General features: G+C 35.9%; 1 protein-coding gene and 1 pseudogene across 4 annotated transcripts in view; one reads left to right on the top strand and one right to left on the bottom strand.

Annotated features, from left to right (window-relative positions):
• Positions 1-2,089: 2,089 nt before the first annotated feature.
• LOC137246165 (beta-arrestin-1-like) lies at positions 2,090-8,658 on the bottom strand (annotated as a pseudogene).
• Positions 8,659-10,552: 1,894 nt separating this feature from the next.
• LOC137247235 (sodium-independent sulfate anion transporter) overlaps positions 10,553-13,422 on the top strand; it is a 50,442-nt gene continuing 47,572 nt past the window's right edge. For 3 of the 4 annotated variants that reach the window (XM_067778345.1, XM_067778343.1, XM_067778342.1), the window contains exon 1: positions 10,554-10,758. In XM_067778345.1, the coding sequence (XP_067634446.1) occupies positions 10,743-10,758 (16 nt within the window). In that variant the 5' untranslated portion in view covers positions 10,554-10,742. Of the gene's footprint in view, positions 10,759-13,422 lie in introns of all 4 variants that reach the window. The other variant, XM_067778344.1, reaches the window with a different exon arrangement.

Raw genomic sequence — 13,422 nt, 5'->3', positions numbered from 1 at the left:
GCCATATCAAAACGAAATCAAATCGTTTATGTTGATTATTAATTTCAAGCTATGCTGGCAAAGCTGATTGATGGCGGAGTCATTAAAGGTGAAGGCATTAGCCAAGCTGATTGCAACTTTTCTCATGAATTTTGACAGTACGAACATTTCTCAGAGTATTTTGACATTACCACCAACGAATTACACAAACAAATTACATGGAGTTCGTGTGTATGTCCGCTCGCTGTTAGCACCTTACTGGCTTCACCATGGCTATAGCATTGCCAGCACAATTCAAACTTTAAGTATCACGTTTTTGTTAACGTTTTTACCGTTAACGAAAGCTTTTCGTTTCGGTTAAAAACGAGATACAATTTATCTTGATAATTTCTTTATCGATAATATTTCGAAGTGTTTCAACGGAAACGGTGGAAATTTTTTGATAAACGATTAGCTTAACGTTAAGGTGCATCCCTGTTCGCAACACAATCCGTAGGGAAAATTATAAATTCATTTTCCTTTGTTGTTTTTGTTTTGTTTCAGTCACAGTCACGAGAAAAACCGCTGTGACTGAGAGGTCACAATTACATATAACCCCAGCAAAAAAGTACCCGTATATTGATTAGTAAAATGACTAAAAGCTGTGTCGATGGAACACGTAAATTGTTAAGTAGCATTTGTACAGGACGTCGGGACCAGTCCATTCCGTCGTACCTATTTATGTGATTGTCCATACTGCTCAACATATACGGTATTAGGTTATCGAAATGTAAGCAAACTATAGTGCTGTACTGTTCTTACAATCACGTTATAGCAGTCATTTCTTACGTTATATACCTGTAAATTTACGAGAATTTTTAATTTTACAGTATTTTTATGTTAATATGACCACCTATTCACTAGTATTATGACCGTTTTTTTTACTTGGACTATACTGCTATACAAATAGAACATTTCTTTAATTCAAATCCATTAACATTTCTTTTATTCAACATTTTTATAATATATTACATTATTTATAATAGTAGTAAATTATTAGCTATAAGTCTTAAAGAAGGAATAGTTTTTCAGTCTTGTTGGTGACCCATAAATATAAATTTTATTGTATGCGATTGTATGCATACAAAATTAAGGGAAACTTAAATAAATACATTAATGATATAGAAAACAAAAGAGAAGAACTAACAGAACTATTGGTTGCAGTAAACCATCAAATCGCGAGTAGGCAATTCACAATTTCTGTTTGTAGTTCAGAAAATTATAATTGAACTTAAATTGTAATTTTCAGAATGAAAATTCTATTGAAAATTGTGAACTTCACTTGTAATTTTTTGAACTTCAATTGAAATTCCTGAGCTTTCAGAACTTCAATTGCAACTTTCAAAATTTTTTTTACATAAAATGAACAATTTAACATTTTTTCTGACAGTTAAAATAGTGAATTGCCTATCAGAGGTTTGAAACCACTTGCATTCGTGTTGGCGCTTCTCTTTATCATTAATATAATAATATTTTTTACTAATTTAATTAATAGACAAATATATATTTTTTTCCTTTACATTTTAGAACTGTGTACAAAAATATGTAATTTTACATATCGCAACCTAAACTAAAAAGTATTTCAACTCATAATCAGAGTAACTTTGCGTTGAATGTTGATTTATACCTCAAAAATAACAAAATTCTTAACAAAACCAGGCTAAACGACAACGTTAACTACCAAAAAAAAACATAAGTTATTTTACGATGCTTTCATGAATCGATTTACACTTAAATACCGATTTAATTTTTTTTTTAAGTTTTCACATTTTTTAGTTTAAAATGCGATATATACATTCAGTGGAATAATTTTACATTGAGGGTACTTCATGCAATTTTCTTTCTCCGAGATTTTGCAATAATAAACGTAGGTACTCATAGTAATTTTTTGTTTTGAATTATGTGATTAAATTGCTTTAAAAATCTTTGCAAACTTTACGAGATTGTTGGATATTATTTTAATTAGAGCATAAAAAGCTTAGTTTAGTAACGTAGGAAAAAACTTAGAATTATTTCAGTTAAGTTCATCACAAATATTTATATTCAAAATACTTTTTTGTTATACATCTAGTTTATAAATTTTTGGTTAAAAATTATTGACAAATTCGTTGTAATTAAATTGCTTTAAAAATCTTTGCAAACTTTGTGCGATTGTTGAATATTATTTTAATTAGAGTATTAAAAGCTTAGATTAGTAACGTAGGAAAAAAACTTAGAATTATTAGATTCTTAGATACTTTTTCACCAAGATTTTTTCAGTGTGTGTTTTTCGTTTGTTGTACAAATTCGTTGCATATTAATTTTCAGATCAAGAATATTCAAGGGTGTCGTAGCATCGTCTTGTTGGTCAATCGCGCGCCGCAATATCCAGTGATGGGGATTGACATTCATTATAAAGTAGCGAAGGCACGGTCCTGCGCAAACACATCGCCAACCTGTGTTGTGCTAAAAAGGAGTAAAGTATTGTATGTTAAAGTATAGCAAAGTCTCAGCGGCATTGTCCTGGTGAAAATTGAGTTTGAATAGGTCTCATTCTTCATTCTCAGAAACATTTACAAAAGTACCTCATAAGATATTAAAAATTCTCAACGCTTTTTGCAATAAATTCAAAAAAACTCACATTCAAACCGGTTTCATATCCCTACTTCTGTTTAAATTGTACATATCAATAGCTATCTTCACCACCAGAAAGAGTCACTATTGTTTCCTACACCATATGGTCACCAAGCCTAAGGATTACTCACAGGAAGAAGCTACAGGCCTGCAAAATACTGCCCTCAGAACCGCCACGGGTTGTCTCCTTATGTCCCCAGAACACCATCTACATAATGAGGCGAGAATACTCCCAATAAGTGAAAGAAATGAAATGCTAACCGAACAGTTTCTGTCGAATACCCAGGAGCCTTGGTATCTCAACAGACATCTGATTGACGAGCCAACACCGTCCAGGGTCTTAAGGAGTCCCCCCGTAAGCACTATGAGGGAATACGGCACCTGAGAACACAGCCGTATGAAGCCAAAAAACATAAGCAGGTCCTTGGTGAACTCCGTAAACAGGCGTCGGACCTCTATGTCAGAAATTGCCCGGTGAATTCAGTACTCAAAGTACAATACCCTAAAATTGCAGAACAGGAACGAACGCTCCCTAGGGAAACGCGAGTCACTCTAGTCCAACTTCGATCTGGATACTGTAACAGGTTAAACTCTTACCTATCCAGAATCGACCCCGACATACAAAATGTCCCTGTTTGCAATGTGTCCCCACATGACACCAACCATCTCTTCAATTGTAATGTGGAACCAACTCCTCTAACACCCATTTCCTTATGGTCGACCCCTGTTGAAACAGCAAGTTTCCTTGGACTCCCGTTAGAGGATATTGATGACAATTTGTGACCGGTCGCATCTATTAGGTGGGGCGAAGCACTGCTACAACAACAACAACAACAGGACAACATCGTACTGTGAGGAGGTGGAAATGCAAATATCTCGACTTAAAATCAATGAGGCACAGAAGAAAATCTGACCACTAAACTTTTCAAACAAGGAGGCGAAACTATGCATCATTTTTACGAAACTTTTAAATATTAAGAAGCATTTGCCATTGAGAAATGTAGTAGCACCTGGTGCCGCTTACTTTAGTTACACTTCACTTCAAACGCTTCTGAGGTTTTATACGGACGATTTGTCATTGTCTGCTATAATATTATTTATTACAATATGGTTCAGAGGAGGCAACTATGGGTGGATCAAAAGATCAAGAATACCAGAAAAAAAGTTTTCCGGAACATTATTGGTATTTACGTTATTCCAGCTGAATGTATCAAAGAAAATTAAAAAGTATGCCGCTTTCCTATAGCCACCAACCTTTGATAGCGGATGAAGGAAAGGAGATGCCCCTAATTAGCTGGGAACTTTAAGAGGTAATGATTTTATATTCATTGGTGTTTCCAAATGCTTTCAGTTACCACTCAAAAGAAAAATCTGATGAAATAATAAAAAAGTGTGACCCGAAAAGTCACCCACATCAACCTGCGTAAGTTCCTATACACAGACGAACTTGTAGTTTTTCAACTACTTTCGCAATTCCTTTGAGGAATGGAATGAGAAATTCGAAAGTACTTTTTCAATTCCTTGTAATGTAATTGGAAAATTTTCAATTACATTTGCAATTCCTTTCGAAAATACTGGGGCAGAAATTACATTTGAGAAAAGTATTTTTTTTTTTTTTCAATTACAAACAAAAAAACGAAATTACTTTTGGTATTTTTTTTGAGGAATTGAAATGTAATCAATTCCTTTGCTGTGGAGGAAAGGAATTGATTACTTTTTCCAATTACTGAGGAATGTAATGGAATTGAATTTACCCAGCTCTGAATACGAGGAATGGGAGAGGGGAAAAAACTCGCACGGAATTTTTGTTTAGAATTGGGCTGAATATGAAAAATTTAAACATTATTTTATGTATCTAGTTAAAATTTTAAGAGGTTCGAGCGAATATATATTTTAAATTGGATAGCTTGGTTTATTAATCACATTTATAATTATTGTACATCCATTTGACTATCGGCCCAAAAGTAAGTATAATAGAGACCCTTTATTTTAGGCGTCGTGTAAATATGGAGTTTTTGGTTCCATTACCTTATTTTATATATTTTATTTACTTGTAGACCTACATTTGACACCCTATAAACCTCTATATTAGTATTATGTCTAATAAATTTTGTTGGGTCACGCTCTACTGTGTATTGAGTGCACTTTCGACAAAATCTGGGAATATATTCGAAACTTAAGGTGGTAAATACGAAAGTTCGAATTTCAAATGCTATAGCGATAACCACACTTCTCGAATGATTTTCGGAGATTTATCGATGTTGATGGTTCTTTGCCGGATATAGATCCGGTAAGTTCCAGTAACAAGCACCATTAAGGTACAAGCCCATCATCTTGGGGACGATTTAAAATGACTACATTGAACCTTCTAGGCCATTCCGCCCCAGTCCTAGTTCCATGAGGAACTTGGGGTCGCCAATGCCTCGGATGCTAAAGAAACGTGGTTCGCCACGGGTAGGTGAGGTTGACAATTGGGTTGGGGAAGCTATAAATTGCGCTGGCAACCCACTCAAAGCTTCCGCAACTCACCTACGCGAGGCCAATCCGGTTATAAATATGAATATTTAGCAGGCAACAACAACAACAGCAACAACAAAAGCAGAGTAATAAAGATATTTGACAAAAGAAATAAACGATCTCAAATAGATGTATTGTTGTTGTTGTAGCGATAAGGACACTCCCCGAAGGCCTTGGGGAGTGTTATCGATGTTGATGATCCTTTGCCGGATGTAGATCCGGTACGTTCCGGTACCAGGCCCGACCATCTCGGGAACGATTTGTTATGGCCACATGCGACCTTCTAGGCCATCCCACCCCCTAGATCCATGAGGAGTTCGGGGTCACAGCCTCGGCTGTTAATGAAACAGGACTCGCCACGGATAGGTGAGGTTGACAATTGGGTTTGGAGAAGCTATGGTTATTCTTTACTTTAGCTCACAACTGCTAAAACTCGTCCAAAAATATTGCGATAGGTGTCAAAGACGCGTTATGAACCCAGGATCACGAATCCGAAAGCGGACATTAAATAATTAGTTTCTGTCAAAAAATATTTCCAAAACCGAAAAATGGCCCTGGGAGTTCCGAAACCGGGGGTGGGATCCAAAGTAATTTGGCGCAGCACACCTTTCCTGGGTGGGTCCAGCAACGGTTTGGAGACCAAAACTATATCTGCGCAAAACACTTTTACCCAGCTTTTCTTGCGGGTTCAACAAAATCATCAAAATTACAACAACCACATGAAAATTTTCTATTTTGCCATCCTGGGCCCAAAGCACGTCTTTTGACACCCCTCCCAATAATTTTGCACGAGTTTTAGCAGTTGTGAGCTAAAGTAAAGAATTACCCTATGATTTAATCAAATTATATATTTGAAACCATAGAAACAACTGAAAATTTGACACGAATACGACACTCTTATGATTTGCCCAAGTGAATCTGATTCTCAGGTTCCAAATAGTATCTTTTTTTTAATATACATGTGAATTATTTTTTTTACAATGTAGCTATTGGTTACTGTTAATTATACTTACCAACAAAGGCTTTTAACTCATAGTCAAAGCCACAAGATTTACCCGTATCGCCAGGCACAGGTTGTAGTGACACAGAACCTGGACAATAAGGAGGAACTTCAAAATAAAATGGATACGCATTGGGTCCTAATTACAAGCCGCTCTTGTAATCTCTTTAATGGCCGTTCAGTTTGTTGTTGCGGATATATTTGCTCATGCGCTAAATACAAGTCTTTACGAAATGTCAGACCAAGCACGTCCAAATACTCACGTCCATACCTGAAAGCGGCAAGTACTTGTCCAAACACCTTGCGATCTTTTACATATTCGGGATCGATGAAAACTACCCCGTCGATAGGATCAACATGTGAAATGTGGTCGACGAAATCACTTTTCCCCAGGTACACGGTGATCTCACCATTAGATGAACTTTTCTTAAATACTCTTGTGGCTTGACGTCTGAACTTGCACCTGAATCTCCACCACCACCACCTGCTTCATCTGATGAGGGTGTGGCAGCAATTGCTGTTCCGCTGGTAGAAAGAGTATTCATCGGTGTATGTAATAAATGAAATATATATTCTTCGAACAGCCTTTAATGATGGGACTTTTTGGTGGTAAAGTTCCTTTAAACTTAATTCCTATTTTGGCATATAAATGCTAACCATACGTTGATTATGTGTATATACTCGAATTCTTAGAAATATTGCAATTACCACCTTAATCATCGTAATATTAAATATTTTTGGTTAATCTCTACACCAACCATAAATGATTTCGATTATTTAAATATGTTATATGTAAATGCACTTGGGCAACATTTTGTTTTTCCTTATTATTTATCCTTTTCATAAAAATTTAACATTTTCTGAACGTTTTAAGAACTAGCAACAACGACGACCAACCCAAAATATTCAGCAAAAAATTGACACGAATGAAGTGTCACACGGAATGTGCCCAGCAAAAATGAACCCGTAAATTGACCAGGAAAATGACTAATTTTTGTAACGTATTTGAGGGAACATAGCATGCAAGAAAAGGCAAGCATATATGTATCGGACATTTCAATTAGGCCATCTCATTCTGTCATACTAATAATTGTGGAACAATGTGGGATATTTTGGGTAATAGTATAGTTGAGGGGTCGACTGCTAATACGCTACCAAAAATATCGAGAGAGGTGTCAAACGACGCGTATTAATCTCGAGAACAATAATCCGATGGCGGAAAAGAAAAATTGTATCTCTGTCCGAAGATATTTGCATTTGAAGTTGGCGATTTCCATGTGGTTGTTGTTGTGTTGTACCCCCAAAAAAAATTGTGCATCACCGTGGCGGTAGCCACGGTTATACCACACACCCGGACTTAGCATGGCGTAGCCCAGGGTTATTTTTTATAATCGCGGCATAAGGCCGCCAACGCAGAAAGGTGTTCTGCGCAAAAATACTATGGATCCGACCCCCGGTTTCGGAGGTACCCGCGGGTCATTTTTCGGTTTTTCGTTAATATCTTTTGAACGCGTTAAAATTTTTATTTTCCGCCTTCGGATTATTAATACTGATGTCAAGACGCGTCGTTTGACACCTCTCTCGATATTTTTGCTAGCGTATTAGCAGTCGACCCCTCAACTAGACTATTACCATATTTTGTTGTTGGTCGCCATTTTCAGTCACTAGATTTTTGCTGGGACGTTGTTCCTCAAATATTACGGGATCAGCCAGTTGCATGGCGGAACGATAGGTAGCACGGGACAGCTGATTATAAACTTTTTTTATTGGATTTTATACATCAACCCTACATCAACTTCCGGCGCAGTACGATTTTGACATTTGTCCATCGAATTTACAAAAACAAAGTACATGGAAATTTTATTTATGTTTGTAGGTATGTCACCATGCTGCCACCTTGTATCGTTCCGCCATGGCCAGTTGAAATCAGGCTGTCTAGTGGTGCCAACAAATTATTCCCTGAATCCGTTGCCCATCAGTGTTGCCAGAAAAAAAATTTGTTTGGGGCTAGAATCTAGAAAAAAAAGACCTAGAAAGAGCTAAATTTCTTTTAGTTAATCCAAAACCCGTTGCAAAAAGAGCCAAAAGTATACATATCACGCATTTACTTCAATAGTGTCATAATTCAAAAAACACGATTTTCCAGGAGATCCATTCAAAGACTTCAACTGCCATATTTTGCGCATATAAAGACACATTTTAATTTTATATAGCACGTGGTAAATTTTTAACTGATCACAAAGATTTTTTTATACAATAGAGATCATGATATTGGGTACGTTTATTTGTTATTAACTCAAAAGTAATGTTTTTTGAGTTATGACACTATTGAAGTTTTAAAGTTATTTCAAATCAAACTTAAACAAAGTTATAAAAAAGGTACGGTAAAATAAAAAAAAAACAAAAAAAAAAAACAAGGTACAAGAGAGGTACATAAATAATACTGTTTTGATAGTTAATAAGGTTTACATGCGCAATGCGCAATCCCTTTGTGTGATTTGTGCAGGCATGCTTAACGAACGAAACGATATCATTTCGTTACGATAATCAACGTTAATAAACGAAACGAAGTGACTTCGTTTCGTTTATTAACGTTAAGATCGTCAAATTAACGTTAATTTGGCGTTCTTAACGTTAATAAACGAAACGAAGTCATTTCGTTTATTAACGTTGATTATCGTAACGAAATGATATCGTTTTGTTCGTTAAGCATGCCTGGATTTGTGCATATGCATGCTTAACAATAAATATGTATGTGTAGGAATATCCAACAAAAAAATTGCACCTTATTTATAAGGCTCATTTTCATCAAAATTTATAATAATACGTAACAGAGAATATATGTTTTAAGCCAAAATAAAGAAGGTATTTGCCAAAATTAGTTGCATTATTTGGAAGAGAGAGCTCGTACGAAATCATCTCAACAAGTTGCAAGTAAGCGCTATTTATTTTACCTTTTTCTACCAATCACAGGAAAACGAATAAAAATCAAAATCGAAAATGAGGTCTAAAATGTTGGGTCTTTCAAAAGAAATTGCAAATATTCATGTGGTTGTTGTAATTTTGCTGATTTTGGGTACCCACAAAAAAAATTGTGAACACAAGTGTTTTGCGCGGATATAGTTTTGGTCTCCAAACCGGTGTTGGACCCACCCACGGAAATTTTTATAAGCGCAGCCGAAGGCCGCCAATGCGAAAAGGTGTTTTGCCCAAATATACTATGGATCCCACCCTCAGTTTCGGAGTAATCCGGGGTCATTTTTCGCTTTGTCGTTAATATCTTTTGGTAGACGCAAACTTTTTATCTTCCGTTTTCGTCTTCTGATACCCCTATCGATATTTTTGGACATGTATTAATAGTGTCATGCTTTCGTATAGAATTACCTGCCATTTTTTGCTGGGTGTTTGTTTACATATGTAGTTGTTTAAAAGTTAACAAAATTGTATCCACAACGGTAATCTCCATAAATAAAGTTGTGCCAATCGCAATCACTTGGGATTAGTACATAGTGGTCTACAAGTAGGATATGTAGCAGCGCGTACATACACAGCCACGCTCACCTGATAAAATGCTTGTTCTTGTTCGTTTTTTGTGTGGATGCTATTTGGCACTGTTGTACTTCTTAGGTCCAAGAAAAGTGTAGTAGTTGCTAACGAAAACTGTGTAAAATTTTTATTGCAAAATTACAAAGAAATATCCTTATTTACTTTCAAATGAGCACTTAATTACATCTCTCTTTAAAATCCATATGTTTTGGACAATTTTAATTAACAAATTGTGATACTTTATTACAGGGCACGATTGCTAAGACACGACCAAAACCATCGAGGGGGTATTAATAGACGCGTTTTTGCCTCGCTTCCAATAATTCGAATACTTTTTCGCCTTTGAACTATAGATAACAGGACAAAAGGTTTCTTTTTATTTCTCTTTCTACATTTTTGGACGGGTTATTGCAGTCGACCTCGGTTTCAAAATGTTTTTCGCGGTTTCGGTTTTAAATGTTTTGAACGGGTAGAAAAACTTAGCACCCGTGTTTGTATTCTTAATACTGGAATTACTACGCATCCTCAGATACCCCAATTCAAGACTTCTGTATAATTTTCTGTAGAACGCATATAGGTGCAATACATTTTCATACTAAATTCGTAAAAAAAAATTTCCATTACGGCAACCCATACCTGATATTCCGCTCCTTTTTTTGTTTCCCTGCGTCGCTTTCCACGACAGCAACCCCGGTAATTTTGACACTTCGTTCAGTGTCAAACGCATGTTCCACCCAGGTTCCATTGAGTTCCACACTAGTTTGACACTGGCCGAAGTGTCAAACGGCAGTGTGTTAGAAAGAAAAATGAATTGTTTCCTTCTCACACATATCATACTTGTAAACCTGTACTATGATTAGTAATAGATTAGTAACAATCATGAAAGTATTAGGTGTTTTTTTTTTTATTTAGAGTTCAGTGTTCCAAACGGTCGGTGAGCAATCGTGACGCGATTATTGTGACATATGTGCTTTGTTCATATCTAAATGTTCATTTAACATTTTCAAGTTCGATAAACTTGTCGCGCAATTTGTTTGCAATTAAAAATATGACAAATGTAAATGGTAAATATACAAATGTTTATCTACTTACAACATATGTACAGTTGTTCGATTTCCTACAAGATTATTAATAGACACGTTCGGAAAAAATTTCTGCGAGCTGGGTTCAATACGGATATCCGCATTCGCATTTCCAAAAGCTGAGCTTCCGCCGTAAAAGCCCCTTCACATAAGCTGTTTTTCATATAGATGCATTTAACTCAATCGTATGCATTATGAGTAGATTGCACGTATTTTTATGGAGAACGGTAGATTGAGCGACACTGGCGCTATTTGACATGAAAAAGTAGTCATCTTCCAACTTTTGTTGCAAGCAAAGCATAAGAAGAATTTGACATTTGATTTGGCTAAGGGCGCAGGCACTCTTTGCAAGTAAAATTATTTTAACCACTCGTTGGTAACTTTTCTAACATTTTTCGCAATTAAAAACTGTAATATAACAAATGAATACGACACAAAATATGTTAGCAAGTATTTTTGTTGTACAGGAAGAATGTTTATTATAACAGTACTTCGCGAAATTTGGAAGTGAATGGGCAAGGCGGAATAAACTTCAATCGCCAAGTGTGAAGTTCCTTTATATTTACAAACGCAACATATTGGTTGATTGTGGCGATGTTACTGGAATGCATAAGATTGCGTTGAACGCATCTATATGAAAAACTTCATTGTGTCTCGGCTATAATTTTCACATCCCAAACATCATGGCGGAACGAGGATATTTCCGCCATGCCATGGTTCAACTACAAGGTTGGCTCATCTGTACAATAACAAAATATGTCTGTTCAAATTGTCAAAATCTGTGTATTGGTGTTGGTGCGAATGGTATGGAATGGAAACATAAAACTTAACAGTTTTTGTATGTGTAAGAAAATGTCGCCAATGTGTTGGTTTCATTTTGAGTTTGCCATCTCCTTTTGACAATCCAAACGACCAAAGGGTTCGACAACAGTCAGCTTAGCATTGAGCATGGTTCAACTATATACAGGTTGGCTCATCTGTAAAGCAACAAAATATGTCTGTTCAAATTGTCAAAATCTGTGTATTGGTGTTGGTGCGAATGGTATGGAATGGAAACATAAAACTTAGCAGTTTTTGTATGTGTAAGTAAAATGTTGCCAATGTGTTGGTTTCATTTTGAGTTTGCCATCTCCTTTTGACAATCCCTTCGACCATGCAATGACATAAAGCTGATGAGATGAGCCAACCTGTACATAATTGAACCATGACATGGAGTGAAATGTTATCAAAGAAGAATGTCAAAAGGTTCACAACCAACTTCTTAGATGAAAAAATGCGACGGTTTTCTTACTCACTTTATAGTTCCTGTTAATTTGTTATAACTAAACATTTTCCTTAACCTATTTAGGGTGCTCCATCTCTACAAATGAAGAAAAAAAATGTAGTCTTTCTTTTGACTGTCAAAAGTTTTCTTCAAACAACAAAATGTGTGTTATATAGTATATTTCGTGTGAAATATAGTATATTTTCTACATTTTCTATACTCCAACTCATACGAATATATTTGAATATAAAATTTCTAATTTTAACTATAATGTTGAACTTAGAAATATTAATATATAAAAAGAAGATAACATATTTTCAAGTACTCCGATTATTTAAATGGAATATAAGAAACGAATAATGTCTCCTTAAACAAAAATATAATCTTGTTGAACTTTGATATTAAAGTTTTAACATAAACCACCGTAAACATTTTTATGAGGAACATAAATATCAAGGTGGAGCGCATATTGACGAACTTAAATAAAACAAGTAAGGAAGGTTAAGTTCGGGTGTAACCGAACATTACATACTCAGTTGAGAGCTATGGTGACAACATAAGGGAAAATAACCATGTAGGAAAATGAACCGAGGGAAACCCTGGAATGTGTTTGTATGACATGTGTATCAAATGAAAGGCATTAAAGAGTATTTTATGAAGGAGTGGGCCATAGTTCTATAGGTGGGCGCCATTTAGGGATATCGCCATAAAGTTGGATCAGGGTTTGTACGATATGGATATCAAATGAAAGGTGTTAATGGGTATTTTAAAAGGGAGTAATCCTTAGTTCCATAGGTGGACGCCGTTTCGAGATATCTCCATAAAGGTGGCCCAGGGGTGACCCTAGAATTTGTTTGTACAATATGGGTATCAAAAGAAAGGTGTTAATGAGTATTTTAAAAGGGAGTGATCCTTAGTTCCATAGGGGGACGCCGTTTCGAGATATCGCCATAAAGGTGGACCAGGGGTGACCCTAGAATTTCTTTGTACGATATGGGTATCAAATTAAAGGTATTAATGAGAGTTTTAAAAGGGAGTGGTGGTAGTTGTATAGGTGGTCGCCTTTTCGAGATATCGCCATAAACCAGGGGTGACTCTAGAATGCGTTTGTACAATATGGGTATCAAACGAAAGGTGTTAATGAGTATTTTAAAAGGGAACGGGCCTTCGTTCTATAGGTGGACGCCGTTTCGAAATATCGCCATAAAGGTGGACCAGGGGTGACTCTAGAATGTGTTTGTACTATATGGGTATCAAATTAAAGGTATTAATGAGGGTTTTAAAAGGGAGTGGTGGTAGTTATATAGGTGGCCGCCTTTTGGAGATATCGCCATAAAGGTGGACCAGGGGTGACTCTAGAATGCGTTTGTACAATATGGCTA

Source organism: Eurosta solidaginis, chromosome 3 (genome assembly GCF_040869045.1).
Source record: "Eurosta solidaginis isolate ZX-2024a chromosome 3, ASM4086904v1, whole genome shotgun sequence".
Taxonomy (NCBI): domain Eukaryota; kingdom Metazoa; phylum Arthropoda; class Insecta; order Diptera; family Tephritidae; genus Eurosta; species Eurosta solidaginis.
The sequence above is the reverse complement of the archived record's forward strand: the minus strand, read 5'-3'. Positions and strand labels throughout refer to the sequence as shown.